Source organism: Dermacentor albipictus, chromosome 6 (genome assembly GCF_038994185.2).
Source record: "Dermacentor albipictus isolate Rhodes 1998 colony chromosome 6, USDA_Dalb.pri_finalv2, whole genome shotgun sequence".
In the NCBI taxonomy this organism is placed as follows: Eukaryota; Metazoa; Arthropoda; class Arachnida; order Ixodida; family Ixodidae; genus Dermacentor; species Dermacentor albipictus.
The window spans coordinates 50,756,808-50,778,022 of NC_091826.1; the positions used below are offsets into that span (position 1 = coordinate 50,756,808).

Genomic DNA, 21,215 nt, shown 5'->3' on the forward strand with positions numbered 1-21,215 from the left:
GCTATGTCCAGAGATAAAATGGTGTGGCTGAAAAAGGAGTTGCAAGAAATGTTGGACGCAGGTATCGTCCGGCCTACTGTAACCCCATTTGCTTCTGCTATAACTATTGCACCAAACGAGGACGGGACATTCCGCCTCTGCACCGAGTGCTTCATGTGTGTTTGTGTGCGTGTGTGCGTGTGTGTGTGTGCGTGTGTTTGTGTGTGTGTGTGTGCGTGCGTGCGTGCGTGCGTGTGCGCGCGCGCGCGTGTGTGTGTGTGTGTTTGTGTGTGTGTGTGCGTGCGTGCGTGCGTGCGTGTGCGCGCGCGCGCGCGCGCGTGTGTGTGTGTGTGTGTGTGTGTGTGCGACCTGCTTAATTTAAAATTATTATGACAGATATGTCATTCAAACCAGGATATATTTACGTTTTGGGCTGGTTGAAATCTTTAAAATCTATTTTTTTCACTTTTATCTTTTATTTTCATTTGTTCATTATCATCAATTCATTTTTATTATTCACCTTTTAAGTTTTACAGAAATTTCCCGCACTGCTTGGGTGCCCGTTAAGAAACATCGTGTTTAGAAGGTAGACGCCTTGACATAATTATCTGTGTGGTTCAGTTAATTGGTTTTTCATTGGATAACGCCTCCAAGATGCTAGACACCCAGATTAATTACAAAGTGAGCGTAAAGAATAGCCATAGTAGATTGCGAGTGAGAACGGTGCAATAATTTAATAACATTTGCAAACATACTTGTTCATATCCCATTGCGTGCACAAATAAATTTACAAACGGAAATAAAAAAGGTTTGAATTATTAATATTATGGCCTGCTTCATGTATGATTCTCCTAACTAAACGCCACGAAGCGCGGCGCATATTCATCTCCGGGTGTTGGCGTTGTACCGCGTTGAATACCAGTTCATATTTTTTTTTCACCTGCAAATTGGAAACGTGGTTATCCACTTCCCTCGGTGAAGCGAGCATTGTTGCGATTACCGTAGAGTTGAGGCTTCTGCTGCGGCGATGCTCTTCTTATGTACGTTCAAAAAACTACCAAGCTGTCGAGCCTGATCGCTTGGTAATACCAAGCGCAATTAAGCGTCTGCTTCATGATTCGCTTTGTTTACCTATGCGAACCTCGCGCCATTTACTGGCACATCAAATTTAATGATACTGCAAATATCATTGGGAACGCGTGACTTCTTATGCTGGAAACCATTTTCACAAACTTCTTCGTAGTTTTAGCTACCTTGACATCTTCAGCGCGACAAGAAGAGGACTGTCGCTCACAAGAAAGGAAGAAAGTAATCTGGAAGCGCGATAGAGGATGAAGTGAATGTGAAAGCAGCATGATAATGCGAGAGCCTTTGACAAGTGACTGTCGGCAAATTTTTTGTTTGTACGTCAGTTTCTTTCTTCCGACTTTTTGATCGGTTGGTGATTGGTTCAGTCAACGTCTACTTTCCACGTGTCAATACTTGTCAAGTTCCTGTAAAAACTGTCATATTCGGTCATACATTTGCTTGCGCTAATTTATTTTGTTGAGTAAATATTTTTTTATTACATACTTTCAGGCAGTAAGAGGCGACCCATATGGATCGCAGAACAATTAGCTGCGCGCTGTGCAGAAAGCACGTACCAACGTGTTAATATTAGGCTGAAAACAGACAAACAAACAAAGCACGAAAATTCACGACACTGCACGAGATACTTGGTTATAGTAGTCGCAAATGATCATGGATGGGCTATCGTGGCTATAAACAAGGAAGGGAACGTGGCTCGTATCAGCACAGAAATGACTTCTTCTTGGGCAAGTTGGTGCTTAGATTTCCTAGGCATACTTTGTGGCGCAAAATACATTTCTGGAAAAGGGACAGAAGAAAGGGAGACAGTGAAGCGCCAAACTACCGACTGTTTAATGACAGCCTGAACAAACGTATAGAAGAAAATACAACTTCCGCTCATGCGCGGGGAGCCAAGGTGTGACAGAACAACGTGGTCATGATAACATGCTTTGGATGAAGCACATTTCTGCTGAATATGATAGATGTATCGCTGACACAATCAGACCCTTTCTTCTTAATATAAAACGCTTCCAACAACTCCCTTGCAGTTTGGTCCCTACATCTGCCAAGAATCAATACTCGTTCAAAGCATGGCCTACAACGACAGGCTTTACAGTGCGCAGGAAGATGCGCGTTCTCCCTCTTGCCGATGCTATTAGCGTGCTCCCTCAGTCTGTCACTAATACAACGTCCCGTTTGTCCTACGTATTACTTGCCGCAATCTAGGGGTATTTCATAGACTACCCCTTGAACGCAGTCCCTGAAATGTTTGGCGTGCTGCTTCTGGCAGCCCCGCGGCCCGTCGCGTGTGATCCGGGGGCACAATTGAGCTAACTTGTTGGGAGCCGAAAAGACAACCGGAATGCCATATATGGTAGCGACCTTCTTGAGGTTATGGCTCACACGGTGCACATAAGGTACTACTTCTGGCTTTACTCGCTCCCTTTCCTTCGAGTGCGTTCTCCCACTCTCAGCGGTAGTTTTCAGCTTCTGTAGGAGGGACTCGACCACGGCATTTAAGACAGACTGAGGGTAGCCTGCTTTTTGAAGTCTCTCAAGTTGATGGAAAAAACTCGCCTGCATTACATGCACACATGACTTGCGCAGAGCCGATTCGAGGCAAAGTAAGGCGATTCCACGCTTCAAAGTCTTAGAGTGCGCTGAGTCATATTGTAGCAATTCTTTCTTACCTCGAGGGAGTACGTACAGCAAACGTGGTCACTCTTAAGTGTTAGGTTAAGGTCTAAAAACTGCAACGAACTCTCCTTCGGAAGCTCGTTAGTAAAAGTAAGTCCTTTTGCGTTTGCTCTAAAAACATCTAAAAGCTGCTCAACCATTTCATGGCATGCAAAGGGGCATCTATTGTCAATAACAACTAAAAAATCGTCAACGTATCTAAAAACTTTAGGAACATTAGGATGAGATGAAGTAAAAACACATTGTAGTGCGTGGTCAAAGTAGGATAAAAAGATGTCACATAAAATGGGTGCTACACGTGAACCAATGCAGATGCCCTCTTTCTGCAAAAGTATGTAATGTTCAAAAGTTACAAAGGTGTGGTTGAGATAAGCTTCCAAGAGGGAAACAAAATTCGAAGCCGACATCTCCATTTTAGACACAAAATTAGCTTCACCACTTTCGTCAATGCACTGTTTAACGGCTTTTAGAAGTTCAGTATGCAGAACCGAGTAAAAAAGGCCGTTTACATCAACGGAGAACACGTAGCCTATTTCTCGGCTGTCACGGAAATATTCAAATACTTCATCCAAGTTTCTAGTCAAGAAAGGGTCATTGAGTTGAAGAAGCCGCAGGGATTTTAACAAAAAACTGCTGACATGATATTGCCACGTGTCCCGTTCACTAATAATCGTTCGAAACGGGACGCACGAGCGGAAGATGTATTTCTTCTATACGTTTGTTCAGGCTGTCATTAAACAGTTGGTAGTTTGGCTCTTCACTGTCTCCCTTTCTTCTGTCCCTTTTCCAGAAATGTATTTTGCGCCACAAAGTATACCTAGTATCAGCACAGGTTGGTTCAGAAAAAATACAGAAGAACGCGTCAGTGCGGCAACGAGGAGCAGCTGCCCTAATACTTCAGTACTTCAATACAAGGCTGCTTCAGTGCAACGGTGATACTGATGGGGGCTCCCAGCCCATTACCAAAATAACAACCATTCTTTTTTTCTTCTTACTTCGCGCACTTTTTGGCGACCTCTTCGGCCTCGTCGAATGTGTCCGGAAGTTCGATGCCTCGAGTTTCTGGCAGAAACGTGGCCGCTGCTGCTCCAATGACTCCTGCCGTTGCTAGTAGAGCAGCAGCCACATACACGGAAGCCTGCTTCTTCTGCGTATGATGTGTGCACGTGCGAGAAAAAAAAAGAATGACACTCTTCAGTACACAGCCATGTCTCATCTCCTGGCTCTCATTGCGAAATTTCATGCACATATTTTCGAGCAGTCTCCTCGAAGTAGACGCATATATTTTCTGGCACAATGTCGTGGTATGCTCGCATGTAGTATGCACCCCATACGGCGCTTGGTACGAACGCATGTGCAAGACGCAGGACAACGTGTGCGACGAGGTCGAACTTTGACGAGGACAGGTTTGGGTGTGTCCTCCACGTCTTGCTGGAGTGCCGGGAAGCCGAAAGAGACAGGAGGAAACATTTTCCTTTTGCATACAGCCATCACGTCCCTCTGCATCTCGCCATGTTTCTTGGTGTACAACCGCTCTTTAAGACCAAAGAAGTCCTCGCTTACTTGAAAGATGTTGTGCTACACGTGACAAGCCCAATTATTCTGTAGTGCATCCTCTTTCCAGAGGATGCATCTACGATAGTGTTCTTTGTATAGCACATGCCTCTAGGTGCTTGGCTTTCAAGGGCTCTGGTGAGGCAGAAGTGCGCCAGACATTTTAGCATCTCACGTATTTTATATATTGCATCATTCTTTCTCAATGCCTTCTAATGTTCATAGTACACGTCAATAGTCATTCCCATAATTTATTACTCTTACATTTTATGGAATTTGGATCAACTCATTTAGGCCCCTTTACAGCTACTGCACATTAGGATCACATAACCTATCTGTTCACTTCGAACTCATTAACATTAGTATGGCGCTCTTTGGCCACACCTGGCCCTTGCGCCATTAAACACCAAACATCATCATCATCACCACAGGTTGGGATGGAGGCGAGCAACCAGCAACTCACAAGAACGCTGATGAAGGGAGCCACGATGCCCCCAATGCGACCGGCAGTGAAGCACGCGGCAAAGCCGAACCCGCGCACCGCTGTCGGGAACAACTCCATGGTCCAGACCCACTTGACCGATGACGACAGGGTGAGTACAAAACGACCCGTCATGGATATCGATAGGCCTAGGTAAGGCCAACCTGCGTAGAAGTGTTCACAAAATGGCTACTTGTGTAAGCGCAAGCGGGCATGTTTTATACGTGCTGAACAAGCAGCGAATAGCGCATGGGTTGGATGAAGCACAGCAATACGCACAGCACTGCGTTTTCCATCCCAAATTCTGTCTCGTGCACTGCGCTCTTCGTGACCTCTTTATAATGGACAGCTGCTGAACGAAAACACTGGCTAAAGAGTAGAACCGGCATTCCCGTTGATTGATTGTTCATATACGAGATGTTTGCCATTGGCCGTCCACCGTAAGCAGTAATGGGTTCGTAATAACAATCAGCCGCTATCACCGACAATAAAGGCAACGTTCTCATTCCGCTATTTCTCCACGACGAAATATTACCATAATGCGGTATGTTTCAAGGTAAAGAATGGTCTTCAAGGAAGTTACCATATTACTTGAAGCTGTCGGGGGTCAAGGAAGAATATACGTTGAGGCTAGGATGCTTGAAAAAGACGCATTCAATTTTCCGTGTTACGACAAAGAAACCTTACGTCATAGCTAAAACCGTGTGAAGCCTAATACTGTGCCTAGCCCTATTTTTTTCAGCGTCTCTGAATAAAGCAACGTCAACGGGCGAAGGCCAGGATTCTTACCGAGAGGCGTCAACTCCACCGCGGCTGCTGCGATTCCCGCCAATATGAGAGTGGCCGCCTGAGACGGCTTACGACGACAGTAGTATACCATGACCAGCCCGACGAATGCAGCGGGAATCTCGGCCACCGTGGACACGGCGAAGTTGACCAGGTGGCTGCCCTCGATATCCACGGCACCGAACGTCATAGCGAACATGGGGAAGTTGTCGCAGAACCTGTCACAGGTGTTACCCGTGAAGCACGTGTTGTGGGCCATTTCATGTCAGAAACAATTTCAACATAAGGTTTTTTTTTTAAATTACACCAAAGGCACTTAAGGTTACACGCAGAATGTCTTATGGGAGTTTTATAAATGATGAGTAAGCGTCGCTACTTATCACCTGCTGTTTCGTCGTCATATGCTGCTGGGTTTGGCATAATTGCGAGAAATACCACGAAAGAATCTTGAAGCGGAGAAGCGCGGATGAAACACCGAAATTTTAACAGTGACCAGCATGAGACGACGAATACGCGAGCGGTAGCTGTGCTCATTCGTGTTACATGATGGTGCGTTTGGATGATGCCGCTGCTTCGTGGAAGATGATCACTGACCGATGCGTGTTGTTGTACGTGTAGTACGTAATTGAATAGCGTCACTTTTAGTAGACGCCGTACGTAGACATGATCGGTGACGCTGCCTCCTCTCGATGTGAACCGTTATCAAACACGTGATCAACCGAAATGAAGAAGATCAACCGATCAACAAAGCATTGTTTGTTTGTTCACATCACCCTTACTTCGTGTCAGCGTGATCTTTTTAAATTCTTTCACGGTATCCTCACCTGCTCTAAACTATTATGTTGTGTCATGTTCCGTATTCGGAGCGAGATCGACATAGAACGTAGACCTTTATATGTTCCTGTCTGTCGTGACCAACACTCCACCGTCCACAGAATACTGAGTCTTTATCACGCTTATTTCTATAAGCTTCATATTTTCCAGAACTCGCTGTCATTGTGCTTTTCTGAGCTTTGCGTTGTTGTTTCATTCATTCTTGAACTGAATCTGTCATTTTCTGTTGTATTTACCTTGACCTTTCTTGTATGTGTAGCCTTGATTGCATAATTGTACATATTATTAGTTGATTTTACTGATATTCCTCTGCAGTTTTTTAATGTATGCGTGCTGGGAGGCGGAGGGGAGGACAGCTCTAAGAGCGTGCCTTGTGTTCCTGGGCACGGTAATCAATAAATTATTCATTGATTAAGTGTAAGGCTGTTTTATCCGGGACACAAACCAGATCATGCGCAGTTGCAGTATCTTTTACTGACTGATTATGTTTAACAATGCCTAATACATGTGTGCGACGTCCGAAAATGAGCAACATGGTTTGAACAAACGAAAACGGTACTCGGTGTACGAGAAAAAGCTTCACTTTATACTATAAAACGTGAGCACTCAGGCATTCAGTACATAATTTGCTGCGATTTGCAATGACTGCCTTGAAGCTTAGCTTTAATCATGAATAGGAAACAGAAGGATAGTTAAGCAAAAATGTCTTGTTTGTCTTGTCGATTATGGTGAAAGCGAAGGTTCTGGAAAACGCGAGGATTCAACCTGTGGTTTTTGCCGATCTAATTTTGTTGACATGTCATCCTTATAACTAAACATATAAATATGATTCACTTTATATTGTTTACCATAGGTATGCGTTGACAACTGATCAGCGGAGGCTCTTGGCAGGGCAATGACCTCCGAAATATTGGTATGGAGACGAGCGAGTGCAAGTGGTAAATCTGTTCTGAATAATGCTGATGACGTAGACCCGAATGAATACCTGCGATAAGCAGCTCCACTGCAATTTACTCCTTCACATTACCTAACTACACCAGACGATAGCACGAAAATTTACCTAAGCAATGCTCGATATTGACTGCTTTTGAATTTCACTGTGTGAATACTCAATCATTTTCCCAGTGCATTAGACATGGACGACATAATCGACGCATGACGCTCGGTGACGTTTGTCACTGCGCGCCTTTTCGAGTGGACAAATTCATCCACAAGTGGCCTATCAGGTTTATTTGTTATCAGGTTATCAGGCTTATAGGTTATAGGTTATATAGGTTATCAGGCTTATATGTTAAGGCTTATAGGCTTACAGGTCTCGGGTTTGTAAGAAACAACTGCTAAAACATGTGTGCCTTGGCAGCAGAACACATCGGAGGTGTCTTGATAGTTTCGTGGCGCCAAACAGATAACGATGTATACTTCAGGCTTGTCAAACAGTATCGGTGGTCGCCGACGTGAATGCACCAGCTATAACCTCTCGTGATTTACGACCTACTTCAAATGACGTGCCAGCATATGAGTTAAACTGTATCACTGAGAAATATTTGGAAGCCTGGGATAATTATCTTTGTAGATGCATGTACTTGACTAGGACATGGGAAGTACATCCCGCAACAAGAGCTGAGAAAGTTGCAGCCTTGATTATTTTTACAGCGAATATGTAAATGGCTACCCGATTCGTGCATCCATACGTCCCTCCGTGTGTCGCATATACACCGAGAAATCCCCCGGCGCAACCACATGAGCATGCGGGAAAGAAAAAATGTCGCGGAGGTCGCTCTGAACGTTATGATTTTCCGTCTATGTATAAAGAGCATTACTATATCAGTGTTATCAGTCGCTGCGGTTGCTCTAAATGTCATCATCTTATCGACCATGTTATGACGCATGACCTTCATGGCCATAGTGAAAGCGTGGGGTGGCGGTGCTCCTTCACTCCCATAGGAGCGTCGAAAAGCATAATAAAACGCCATGGTGTACCCATCAGTCGTCGACTTTACCGTCGACCTAGTGTGCGCCGGCGGCATTAGCGTTGTATCCTTCGTGTTGGAACGGTTTGGAATTGAGTGCTACATGGACGTCGATGTGCCGACCACACACCACAGGTCGTGTATAGATTCAACCTTTGGCAAGAACTTGCCTAGTATAGCAGTACAACAGATCGCGGTGTACTAGAGCGAGCACAATGCAATGGTCACTACGTTAAAGAATGAGACAAAATAAGGACGACAAAAACCACGACGTTTTTTGTATGTGTCCTTATTCAATCAATATAGCAATCATATAGCAATCAAGAGGAATCAATATAGTTGTCGGCATAGTCATCCATATACAGCTTCGCTGGTTATCCTTCTTCACAGAATGGAAGGGCACAATATTTTTATTTTGAGTCATCTTCATTTACTGAGTGCTCGGAGCGCCGCTTGCAGTGTCCTGAGGGGTCTAATCTTTAAAATGATTCACACCGTTCTATGTTATGTCCAGTTGAGGACGAAGGCATCTTCCAGCGTCTTCAGTTACCCCAGTCTTGCTCCAACTGATGTCATCGTATGTCTTCATAGTTACCGTATTTATTGTGCATCTAGCTATCTGGCGACCTCGCTGTGCTTATACTTTGAAATCGACCGTGGTAAAATCAGCAGAAATCAAGTTGAAGACTTCATATTTTTCCACCTCAACGGGTGCAGAGCTTTTTCACTCGATTTCATTAATCAGAGACCACCGAAACATTGGATAGTTTTTAGTGATTGCAAAGCAGCCCTTCGGCGCATACAAAACCTAATGCACCGCAGACCCAATCAACAACTGGCCTAAGGAATTCGACAGATATGTTATCGCAGCCATGACAAAGGACACAGCACAATATTTCAATGACTTTCAGGACCTTGCAACATCAGTGGGAATGAACACACCGACGAAGCCGCCCGATCTGCACATGAAAGTGTTTAACTTGTCTTGATTGTGCTTTCGCGAACAGACGCTGCGGCTTGGCTGTGATAGATGTCCCGTGAATGTTCTTTGCCCCTTATGGGACTCGAATCTTTTCACCATGTGTCAATTGCATTCGTTGTTTCCCGCCATACAGACGCATCTACAACCTGGGATGGCACGACGTGAACAGACCTTGCTGTACCGCCTGTGTCTAGGCGTTGCATTTACCAACGCTTATGCTTTCCTTATATCAATGGCCAACACCTCCAGAGTGCGACACATACAGCTGTGAGAAGACGCTAGCGCACATTGTCTGTGTCTGCCTGTGCTAAAATGCCGAGAGGACAATCGGACAATCGTCTACTATCAGAACAAAAAGCTATAGGCCTGTGCTCCTAAAGAATAGCTGCGCAGAAGGCCTTCTTCGCGCTACTAAGATTCCTGAGGTCTACGGGCCTTCACGATAGACCCTACCGCTCTATAGTATACGTGGTTTGTTTGTGGTCGTCCCGCTTTCTCTTTTAATCTCTACATTACTCGTCACCGTGCAGGGTAGCGAACCGGGTATATCTCCTGGTAAACCTTCCTGCCTTTCTATGCAACCTTTTTCTCTCTTTGACATAGGCCTGTAACACTGGTTACCTATTCAGGCAATTCATGGCTTGCCCAACTCTGTTTTGTCCTTTCAGTTTCTGCTGAAGTGTTAGCTACACCTAGTGTCCGTCTAATTAACTTTGCTGTGCTCTTCTCTATTCATTCTGTTTACGCCTCTTATTGCTCCTACCCACCGTGGTTACTTAGAGGCTATGTTGTTGGGCTGCTAAGCACAGGGCCGCGGGATCGCATCCCGGCCACGGCGGTCGCATTTCGATGGGGGTGAATTGCGAAAACACCCGTGTACTTAGATTTGAGTGCACGTTAAAGAACTCCAGCTGGTCCAAATTTGCGAAGTACCCCACCCCACCGTGCCTCATGATCCGAAAGTGTTTTTCGGACGTAGAACACAATAATTTAAATAATTTTAACTTATTGCTCCATCGCTCGGTACACGACGGTATTTAAGTGCTTCTTAAGCTTCTTGTTTAGTTTCTATGTTTCAGGCTCACGTATTCATACCGCTAGCATGCAATGATTGCACACATTTTTTACAGGCTGGCGGTAATGACATGTTAGTGCGTGCCATATGCGGTCCATCACTTTTTTTTCTCTTCCCATGATCCAGGTAACCTGCGACAAGTATAATTGAACTGGATAAAAAGATCTTGAGCAACCTGCAGAGCATGACTACCAATCATTGCTGTTTTTTTTTGCCGGATTATTCACTCTGCTCTTTTTCCGTATCAATGCTGATACCCATACCGGTCCCGATAGGCATTCACGAGGTGCAGTGCACATAGATTTAGTTAATGCTCCTTTCGTTTTCCGCGAAAGATAGCTTTAGCGACGAACAATGATATTTTCATCGAAGGTGTGGTGTGCAAGAAGCGGTCATTTATTCGCCGTCAATATCTTCGTACGCTTTCGCCAAACGACAACGAGAAGGCTGTTCCTTCGCGCTGAATTTGTGTCGGTTTCGTTATCGTTAATTGGACTAATACCGCTCACCTGTCGTTGCAACCTATACCTGCATGCACAACGTTTACCTCGAGCATTCACTTAAACGAGGCGGAGGTAACTTCGTTACTGAAGTATATAACGAGTATCTGTCGGTTCTGCCGCATTCCTTTTTTATTCGAATTGGTTGCCATGCGGTATTACGTATCTGCACGTAGCGGGCTTGCATGCTTACACGCATGATTTAATTCCCGTAGACACTTACGACGACTAATTCACATCGACTGAGTTGATGTCATTTTGCGTGCGAGTGTTTACCGCGGGCACCGGTAATAGCGCGACAGGAGGAGCTGCTTCTATTATTCGGACGGCGATAACGCAATGTGGTCGTCCTCACGGCATTAGCCTTCCAATACGTCACAACTTGGTGCACTCTAACTCACCAAACGACAAACAGAAGAAGGGTGTTCCTCCTAATCAATCTGTGCCTCAGAATCTCTATGGGGCCGATGACACTGGTCGAAGATGCCCGAATTCTCTCTGCAATTACATGGACGGTCGACTTCAGGTTCAGAACCTTCCGGCGGTTCATCTTCAGTATTTTCGAGATGGCTCGTTCGGCTTGCTCCTCCCTGCCAATCGTGATGAGCCAGCGTGGTGACTCCTGAATAACGCTGAAAAAAGAAAAAGAATAGTCGAGATGCAAGTCTTCCATCACAGCTCTCGAATAGGTCGAACAGCGACATCGTTAGACACGCAAATTGAACATCTATTTTCTCAGTGTCTCGCATTTTTGTCGCACTTCGTTTAGAGAAATACACTTGTTTCGATTCACCCTACTTATCAGTGCGATTTGAATATGGGAGAGAATTGTCAGGTCCGTACGGCTCTCAGTTTGAATACTTTCAAGCCTCGGCACATTGTTGCGTGCTTCTTTGGAGAAAGAGAGAGCAAAACGTTTTGTACAGGGCTAAGACTGGAAGCAATAGTGAGTCATGAGTGTTTCACATGCATCGCGCTAAATGGTCTGGAGGCGACGTCTAGGCAATGAAGACTTTATAAAGTGCGGGGTTAACCATTCGTATATGGAACATATATTGTATCAGTGTAGCGCGAGGTACCTCGTGTTCAACCGTACCTTATACATCTACATGCAGGGTCTGTCTCAATTTATTGTGACGCGTGTGTACGTCGGAGCGTGGTCTAACTGGTTGAAAACCGTAGTGGGGTAACCCAGCTAATCAGCGCTCCATCGCTCAGTGTCCTCCTAGCATCGGAGAATGTAGGACGGGCCTGTCCATGAGCGCGGTTTTTTATTCTTGTGCAAGTGGAAATGCAGCGCTTGTTAGAACAAAGATTTGCGATCGAATTTTTTGATAAACTTGGCAAGACCGCTGCGGAAACTGTTACTATGCTCAAGATTGCTGATAATGAACATGCCCTGTCAGATCGGCAGGTGTTTCGGTGGCACAAGGCCTTTTTGGAAAGCCGCGAAGAGGTCGAGAACGAGGACCGCGCCGGACGGCCATCCAAGACCACTACGGATGACAATGTTACGCGACTAAGGTAAATGTTGAACTCCGACCGACGATTAAGTATTCGTTTAATTACTGACATGTTAAACATTCCGAAAACTCAAGTTCATGAAATCGTTACAAATGATATCGGTATGCGCAAGATGTGCACAAAAATGGCACCAAAAGTGGTCACTGACAAGTCCCGCCGCGTTGAAATGTCCCAAGAAAACCTCGACATGTGGAAACGTGATCGAAAATTTTCGGACAGCATCATTACAGATGACGAGACTTGGGTATTTGAATATGACCCGGAGACCAAACGGAAATAATCGAAGTAGCACTCGAACTCGTGCCCTCGCCAGAAGAAAGCCAGGATGAGCCAATCAAAGATTAAGATCGTGCGCATCGTTTTTTGTTGACATCCGCGGACTGGTTCATTACGATTTTGTTGAACCTGGAACCACTGTGAACTCCAAATTTTATGTGAAAATCCTCAAACGACTGAAACGCAGGGTCCAACGCATCCGGCTGGACATCGCAGACGACTGGAAGTTGCCCCGCAGTAATACGACGGCCCACAGTGCCTTTATCGTCACAGATTACCTAGTTAAAGCAGGGTACAGCCGCCGTACAGCCCGGACCTGGCTCTCGCCGACGTTGTTCTGTTTCCACGTTTTAAAACACCGCTAAAACGCAAGCGTTTAGGACAGTGGCCTTGGCAGTTTTCACGCACCATTAAAGGCCATTCCAAAGGAGGACTACCGCAACGCATTCGAGAGCTGGAAGTCTCGCTGGAGCCGATGCATCGACTAAAAAGGAGATTATTTTGAAGATTTTTGAACAGTTGTATCAATAAATTTAATAAATGATTTTAATGACCTTACTGACATTAGTTTCAGGACAAACCCCGCATAGCCCCGCAAGCATGCATTTTTTCATGCTTGCGGTACGTACTCGTATAAATGTGTACGCACGAACGTATTGACGTAAACACCATATGTACACAGATATATGTAAACGTCAAAGCACTCATCGAATAGGTAGCCGCCATCAAATGCATGTGTTACGCTGGTTGTATTAATCTTGTTACAAAGAAATTGGAACCGACTCTGAAAGGTAGAACTGCTTGAACGTTGTTTCTTCTCCGTTTATAGATTTTACGTTGTAGAAGTAAAGCGAAACCCTACGGCAGGAAATTTTACAATGCACACCAGAGGCGAAGTTGTTTAAACGAAAATAACTCCTGAGCGCTCTGCACCGGTACGCAGTAATCGCCTGAAATTTAGAAAAAACTGAGCATGGTCCAGATCAGAAATGCAAGGGCACGGTACTAGGAAAAGAAACCAAGGTACGAATATTATAAAGGGTAACTTAGCCGCAAAGTGAGGCCGAGACGAAACGTGGCATTGAGAGAGAGAAATATGGGCCAGTTGGTGAGAATGTATGGATCGAAGAAACCGGTGAAGAAAACGCACACGAGGTATGCAAGCGGTATAAAATGAACACCATGAAACGCTGACTGCCAGCTTCGCCATCTGTAGCCGAACGAGCCACAGCCATTAAACTAACCAACCGTCTACTTTTCAGCCTATTGTTGGCGATTGTGTTGCCCTTTTTCTTGGTCTTGTGTCCACATTTTTCATAGACCTGCCTTTGAAAATCCGGAACGCCATGTTGTTGTTTTTATGATTGTGTAGGAGCATCTGCCGACGATACCCTCTATCCAGGCTGTTACACTGCTCAAAGTTCGATACATTCCTGTATCATCAAATCTACCACCTCAGTCGTACCTTAAGCGATTGTTTTTGTTACCATCATTCTAGATTCATTCCATACACCTTCATCAGTTCAATGTTGACGTGCCCATGTAGCCACCCTAACCTGCGCAACAATTCGTCTCTTCCCACAACTCACATAAACTGGAGCAGCCTTCTTGCTTTCATTGTTTCCATTCTCGGTGCCAATTGGAATTTGAGAAGGCCCTCAGCTACAATTTACCGTTACCCACTACTCTGCTCAAATGTTTTTTTACGTGTCCCCCACTCTTCTCTGTTGTCCTTGGGTCTTCAAAGAAGATAATTAAATTAAATCAGCACGTATCAGTATGAGATTAAATGAACAGTATCAATGTGAGTCAAGAGAGTTCTTTCATGCTCTACGGACGTGTACTAACATCATAAATGGTACGCAGGCCAAAGCGACGAGTCCAGAAGCAAGCTGAAGAAGTTTCCAATCTGACAGTAGGTAGGCCACACCGGGCAGCAGCATGGATGGTATGGCAAATGCAGCCGTGTAGCCGATGTTTAGGAACGTTCGGAAGCGAGGGTCCAAGATCTCGGCCACTGCGGGAGCCAGTGTTCATGTGAATTGAATTATTTGCACAGTACAGTTATTATCATTCACCAGTCCCCACCAGTTCCACCCTAGCTGAACGTCCTTGATTGCGGAAATAGAGGTAATAGACGTTGTTTAGGCCCCTAAACAAGAAAGTTATGATGAATATTGCAGGACAGCATTTCACGAAGTTGTTCGTTCATTTTTCATTGAAAAGCTCAACATGTATGAAAATATAATGGTGAAATATCTACGCGTTGTGCTCTTTCTACTCACTGCCTCACTATCACTACTACAGAAATGAGAGAGAGCGGGGGAATTAAGATTCTGCAGTTCCTCCTTTGCATCTGGGAGAGCTGGACTGCTTTGCCTCAAGAAAGCTACGTACTGCACTACGGCTACGGCTAATGACCAGCAAAAAAAAACGCGTTAACGGTTCCAGGTAATATGACTGGATTAAGGCAGGGGACCCAGCTCCACTTCAAGAGCGAAGACTAGGGCTAAAGGTCGTTTAGAAATAACATTTATATAATCTCATTTGTCATTATATTCTGAGAGCTTTTAATGTAAGACATTTAAATAACAATAAATGGAGCAGTTATTCCACCAAAACATTTCGTTTGTGTTCAGCTGGAGCCGCCATAAAATTTTTGTGACAATTCTACCTCAGCAGTTTTGCCTGCTTAACAGTGAACAGTGTATATAGGCTGTGGTCGCTAACCTTTCTTTACTATGAGCGCATTCCATTGCCTCGGCAAGCCACTTGGAAAACTTCGCCGCTCGTGCTACCCCACGACAGAGGACAAATATCGCTCACATGACATCGCCTTCGAGGCCACGAGTGCGCGCGCAATGTCAAAGATCGCGCCAAGAGCATGGCCTCGGAGATACGGGGGTGCGCCGTGCAATGCCCACACCCTCTGATCTCGGAAGCTATGCCGGGAGTGAACACCTTTGATTCGTGCGCCACATGGCGGAATGCGCTTCGAACCTTGCCGAGAACTCCCGAGAGGCAACATCTAGCGGCTTCGTACGGAGTGGTATCTGAGGAACAAATTGCGCTGCGTTGGCTAAAGCGATATGTTCTTAACGAGTACGTAAGTAAGGTTGCTGTTTGCGGTGAAAACACGGCGTCCGTCTTGGAGCATTACAGCTCAGGTGCGACGAAAGATGGCGGCGCTGCTCACGTAAGGCCGCCGAGCTTGTCTGAATGCCGGCGATGTTGATGCTAGAGAAGAAGCGGAAGGCGTTGTACCACTTCACCGACGGGGACACCGCGCCCAGAGACCCGAAGAGGGCAGCTCCGAACACGGGCAAAAAGAACACGGTTCGACGCCCGAATCTGCGCAAAAAAAAGAAGCAAAAATACAAAGAAAGAAAAATGGAAGGAGGCTGCACAACGCACCGACTGGACTCGGCCGCCGTGCCATACCATACTTATAAACTGTATTTCTTTGTTTTGTCTTGCGTATGAGATAAGTTGAGCTCCAAGCAGCGTTCAGTGTTTTCTGTACTATTACGCTCCACTCCACTACGTGACATAAAATCTGAATAGCTACTGCAAATACTACTTCTACTACTACTACTACTACTACTACTACTACTACTACTACTACTACTACTACTACTACTACTATTGCTACTATTACTACGGCCTGCTGGTACCACCGCTGCTGCTCCTGCAGCCGTTGGCAGGCTAGGCCTTGTTCGCAAGTTCAAGGAAACGACATATGGTGAAGGCGCGACGGCATATTATGCTACTGTTTGCACTCATTAAGGTTATTTACGTATTTATTGCTTTATGTGTAGCTTGTCACAGGTATGGCTAATAAGCACAAAGGCGATGACGCTTGGTAGAAAAAGGACAACGAATGGGAAGCAGGAATCTGCTGTACGCCCGAAGCATAGATATAGTGCCCACCTGTCGGACATGTGCCCCATGACGAGTGACCCTACGAGGGATCCCATATAAACGATGCTTGTCATCATCGAGCGCTGCCATTCGTGCTGGCACACAAGGTCCCACTGAAAGAAGTAAAAAGCAAGGCCGGTAATAACCAGTCTAGCAATAGAATATGTGAAAGAGTAACGTTAACTAAACGTTAAGGTGGAATAATATGTTAAGTTCCACTTGTAAATTATCTTCATGCGAAACCATCAAGGACGGACAAAACGAAAAGCAGGTGACGGCGCCTCCCCGAAGTTATTATCCTTCTGGCTTATACCATGACACCACACTATTTTTTTTAAATGTGCGCTATTGTTCTAAATTCCTTTAAAGCGAAGCTTTCTTACTGTGGCTTCCCCGCAGGGGCGTCTGCGTCAGCAGGCGTTTGGTGTGTTGCGACACCACGTACCCGAGCACACGAGGGTTGGACCCTCCCGCGCGTAGCCGTGCGCGGCTTAGCCGTGTCCGGGGAAAAGGGGATCCTGGGGGTTGAGCCAATGCCGGGCGTTTGGACCTTTACGGCCCCTCGGCGGCGGCAACACACCCCTTTGGCCTCGGCTTCACGTAGACGGCACCCCCGGACTGACCCACCCGGGGGAAATCGGTAGTTGCCTTTTCCTGTCCTCCTCTCCATTCTGCGTCTTTTTCTCTTCTATTCTATCTTTCCTGTCTTCTCGTCTCTTCTATTTACTTCCAACTTTCCTGGCAGCGAGGGTTAACCTTGTGTGGGTGGCCAACCTTGGGTACTCCAGATTGGGTTATAGCGGCACCGTACAACTGGCGCGGGCTTGTCTTACTCGTAAGACCTGCTCCGTCCCCATGTTGGGCTCGGTGGTGGGCGGTTGGCGCTGCTGCCGAACTCATTACCTCTATATGGCTTCTAGTAAAACACTTTCCCTTGATCGCCCTCTAAAAAGAGGACGCACCGATGCAACCTTTCAATTCTTTTTGAAAAACAATGAAGAAACTTTCCCAAAGTACCATGTAATACATAGTGAAAGCAACACGAGCGTACGTAAATTCTCCCCCTTCTTGGTGGCGAAATGCCTTCGCAACACGATAGGACCTGGCTACAAAGCCACAAAAATGTCTAATGGAGATCTGCTCCTTGAACTGAAAGATAAATCCCAATATGAGAAAATGAATGACTTGAAATGCATAGGCGATGTAGCGGTCACTGTGTCCGCACATCGAACCATGAACACGAGCCGTGGAGTAATCTCCGAAGACGACTTCATGGACCTTACTAACGAAGAGCTGCTTGAAGGTTTTCAGGACCAAAATGTCATCAAGGTAGAACGAATTCTAATCCGCAGGAATAACGAACAACTTCGAACAAAGCACATTGTACTAACCTTTGGTACCAGTGTGTTGCCTAGTACAGTGGATGCAGGCTATGTCAAAGTACGTGTAAGGCCGTACATTCCAAATCCTCGAAGGTGCTTTAAGTGCCAGAGGTATGGGCACGGTTCCCAGACATGCCGAGGACGGCAGACTTGCGCGAAATGCAGCTCGAACGATCATGCATCAGACACTTGCGACTCATCTCCACATTGTGTGAACTGTGATGGAAGCCATCCAGCTTACTCTAGAACGTGCCCTAAATGGAAGAAAGAAAAAGAAATCATTACATTAAAGGTCAAAGAAAATATAACATTTCACGAAGCAAGAAAACGTCTGTCATACTTGAATCACACGAGCTTTTCCGAGGTGGCGCGACGGGGGGCAGCGTCACAAATCCCTCGGGAGTCTACCGCGGTCACTGACAGTGGCCCGGTAATCACTCCGCCTGCCCCCCTGGTGGCTGCAGCAAGTGCTGCTCCATCAACATCGAAAGTGGACCTGCCGACTCCAGTCCCGCAGGTCCCAAAGCTAATCCGAACTCCACGGCCTGGGACGCGAGTTTCAGCGCCTAGTTCACGATCCTCCAGCACCTCGGAAAAGGTTATGGAGGTCGATCAAAAATCTCCGGCGTCATCGACGCCGAAAGATCAGCGCTCTCAGGAGCGCGCTAGGAGAGAGAAAATTCCTGTAACTGCTCAAAGAAAGGGACCGGTAACCTAAACGGTTACCGCCCTAGTATACATATCCATCTATCTTTACCACGTGCTCTTGAACACAGGCAACCAAAATCTTCCTCGATATGGCTACACAAATAATTCAATGGAATGCTAGGGGCCTATTTCGCAATCTAGATGATATCAAAGATCTACTAGCAGAATATCAGCCACGACTGTTCTGTGTTCAAGAAACACATTTAAACTCTACACACCAGAACTTTTTAAAACGGTACATAGTTTTCCGTAAAGATAGAAATAATGGAAATTCTTCTTCAGGTGGTGTGGCAATCATAGTCCAAAAGTCAGTTGCATGCCAGCATGTATCACTCCAGAGTTCGTTTGAAGCAGTGGCTGTTCGGGCTATATTGTTCAATCATCTTATAACGATTTGCTCCATATATATACCGCCTGATGAACGGTTTGACACAGCAGAATTTGAAAAACTGATTGACCAACTTCCCGAACCCTATATAGTAATCGGAGACTTCAATGCTCACAGCACATTCTGGGGTGACTCAAGATGTGATGCGAGAGGACGGGCAATAGAAAACTTCCTTCTTTCTTCTGGAGCCTGTATATTTAACAAGGCAGATCCAACCTTTTACAGTTCCACACACAACACGTATTCATGCATAGATTTAGCAATAGGGTCAGCGTCACTTCTCCCACACCTGGAATGGAGAGTTATCACTAATCCATATGGGAGCGATCATTTCCCGACACTCCTAGAAACAACAAAGTGGCACGATGGACCAGCTTACCCCCAAAAATGGAGACTTCATGCAGCAGACTGGTCAAAATTTAGAAACATAAGTAAACTGTGCCTAGAAGAAGTGGACCATCTAGGTGTAGAAGAACTGGCTCGCTACATCACTGAACACATCCTCTGTTCCGCTCGAAACTGCATACCTCAATCCTGCACAGATAAAGTAAATCCAAAACCGTGGTGGAACAAAGAGTGTGAAACTGCAAAGAAACTCCAGAACAAAGCGTGGAGTAGATTCTCACGCTACCCAACCACAGAAAATCTAATAGAATTTAAGCGGTGCAAGGCAAATGGCCGCCGTATTCGCCGAGTATCGAAAAGAGAAAGCTGGACACGCTACGTATCCTCCATAAACTCGTACACGGATGCTAGCAAGGTATATAACAGGGTACGTAAACTAAAAGGACAACGTCCAAATCCTTTTCCTCTCGTCAATGGCTCTGGCGAGTCAATAGAAGACCAAGCGAACACTCTTGGCGAGCACTTTGAGAGAGTATCAAGTTCGGAAAATTATTCCGAAATTTTCTTAAAGCATAAAAGAATAGCTGAAAATATTCCTCTACATCCAAAAAAGACATCAGAAGGGTACAATAGACCATTAACGTTCCATGAACTCAAGCTTGCCCTAGACTCTTGTGGTAGCTCGGCTCCAGGTTCTGACACAATAACATATGAAATAATCAAGAATCTGCCTTATGAGACCCTAAACTGCATCTTAGGTCTTTACAATAAGATTTTTGCAACTGGTCATATACCTTCATCTTGGAAAGAAGCAATAGTCCTACCAATACTAAAACACGGCAAAGACCCTTCCTTAGTTAATAGCTATAGACCAATTGCACTCACCAGCTGTCTACTTAAGGTATTTGAAAAAATTATTAACCGTCGCCTTGTGTTCTTTTTCGAATATAACGGTATATTCGACCCTCACCAATCTGGCTTCCGAAGAGCGAGGTCGACAACCGACAATCTTGTTCTGCTTGAGTCATATATACGTGATGCATTTGTACACAGCCAGTACTGTCTATCTGTATTCTTTGATCTTGAAAAGGCATACGATACTGCCTGGCGATATGGCATTCTGCAAGACCTGTCATCCTATGGAATTTGTGGTAGCATGCTGAACATTTTGCAAGATTACTTATCTCAAAGAAAGTTCCGCGTAAGAATTGGCAATGTATTATCGCGCACTTTTATTCAAGAAAACGGTGTACCACAGGGAGGTGTGCTAAGTTGCACACTTTTTATAATTAAAATGAACTCTCTCCGCTCTGTTATACCACCAGTGGTGTCTTATTCTGTCTATGTGGACGACATCCAAATCAGCTTTAAATCCTGCAACCTGTCAATATGTGAACGCCAGATCCAGTTGACTGTTAATAGGCTCACGAAATGGGCCGACGAAAACGGATTTAGATTCAGTGCAGAAAAAACTTCCTGTGTACTGTTTTCTAGACGTAGAGGGGTATGTCCTGACCCTTGTATTACGATGCATGGCAAAAACCTGATAAATAGAAAAGAACAAAAATTTCTAGGTGTAATCTTCGATAGTAAGCTAACCTTCATGCAGCATATAAAAGAGTTGAAACTGAAATGTCTTAAAACCATGAACCTTTTAAAGATTTTATCTCATCAGTCGTGGGGAACAGATAGGTATTGCCTCCTGTCTCTTTTTAAAAGCCTTGTGTTGTCCCGCATAGACTAT

The 21,215-nt window shown here is 45.3% G+C and overlaps 1 protein-coding gene across 4 annotated transcripts in view; it reads right to left on the reverse strand.

Annotated features, from left to right (window-relative positions):
* The window catches only part of LOC135918690 (organic cation transporter protein-like), a 36,343-nt gene that overhangs the window by 3,780 nt on the left and 11,348 nt on the right, over positions 1–21,215 (reverse strand). For all 4 annotated transcript variants that reach the window (XM_065452348.2, XM_065452347.2, XM_065452346.2 and 1 more), the window contains 7 exons: positions 16,658–16,761; positions 15,924–16,078; positions 14,576–14,744; positions 11,329–11,559; positions 5,570–5,784; positions 4,763–4,944; positions 3,741–3,892 (listed from right to left, as the gene is read on the reverse strand). In XM_065452348.2, coding sequence (XP_065308420.1) covers positions 3,741–3,892; positions 4,763–4,944; positions 5,570–5,784; positions 11,329–11,559; positions 14,576–14,744; positions 15,924–16,078; positions 16,658–16,761 — 1,208 coding nt within the window. The remainder of the gene's footprint in view (positions 1–3,740; positions 3,893–4,762; positions 4,945–5,569; positions 5,785–11,328; positions 11,560–14,575; positions 14,745–15,923; positions 16,079–16,657; positions 16,762–21,215) is intronic.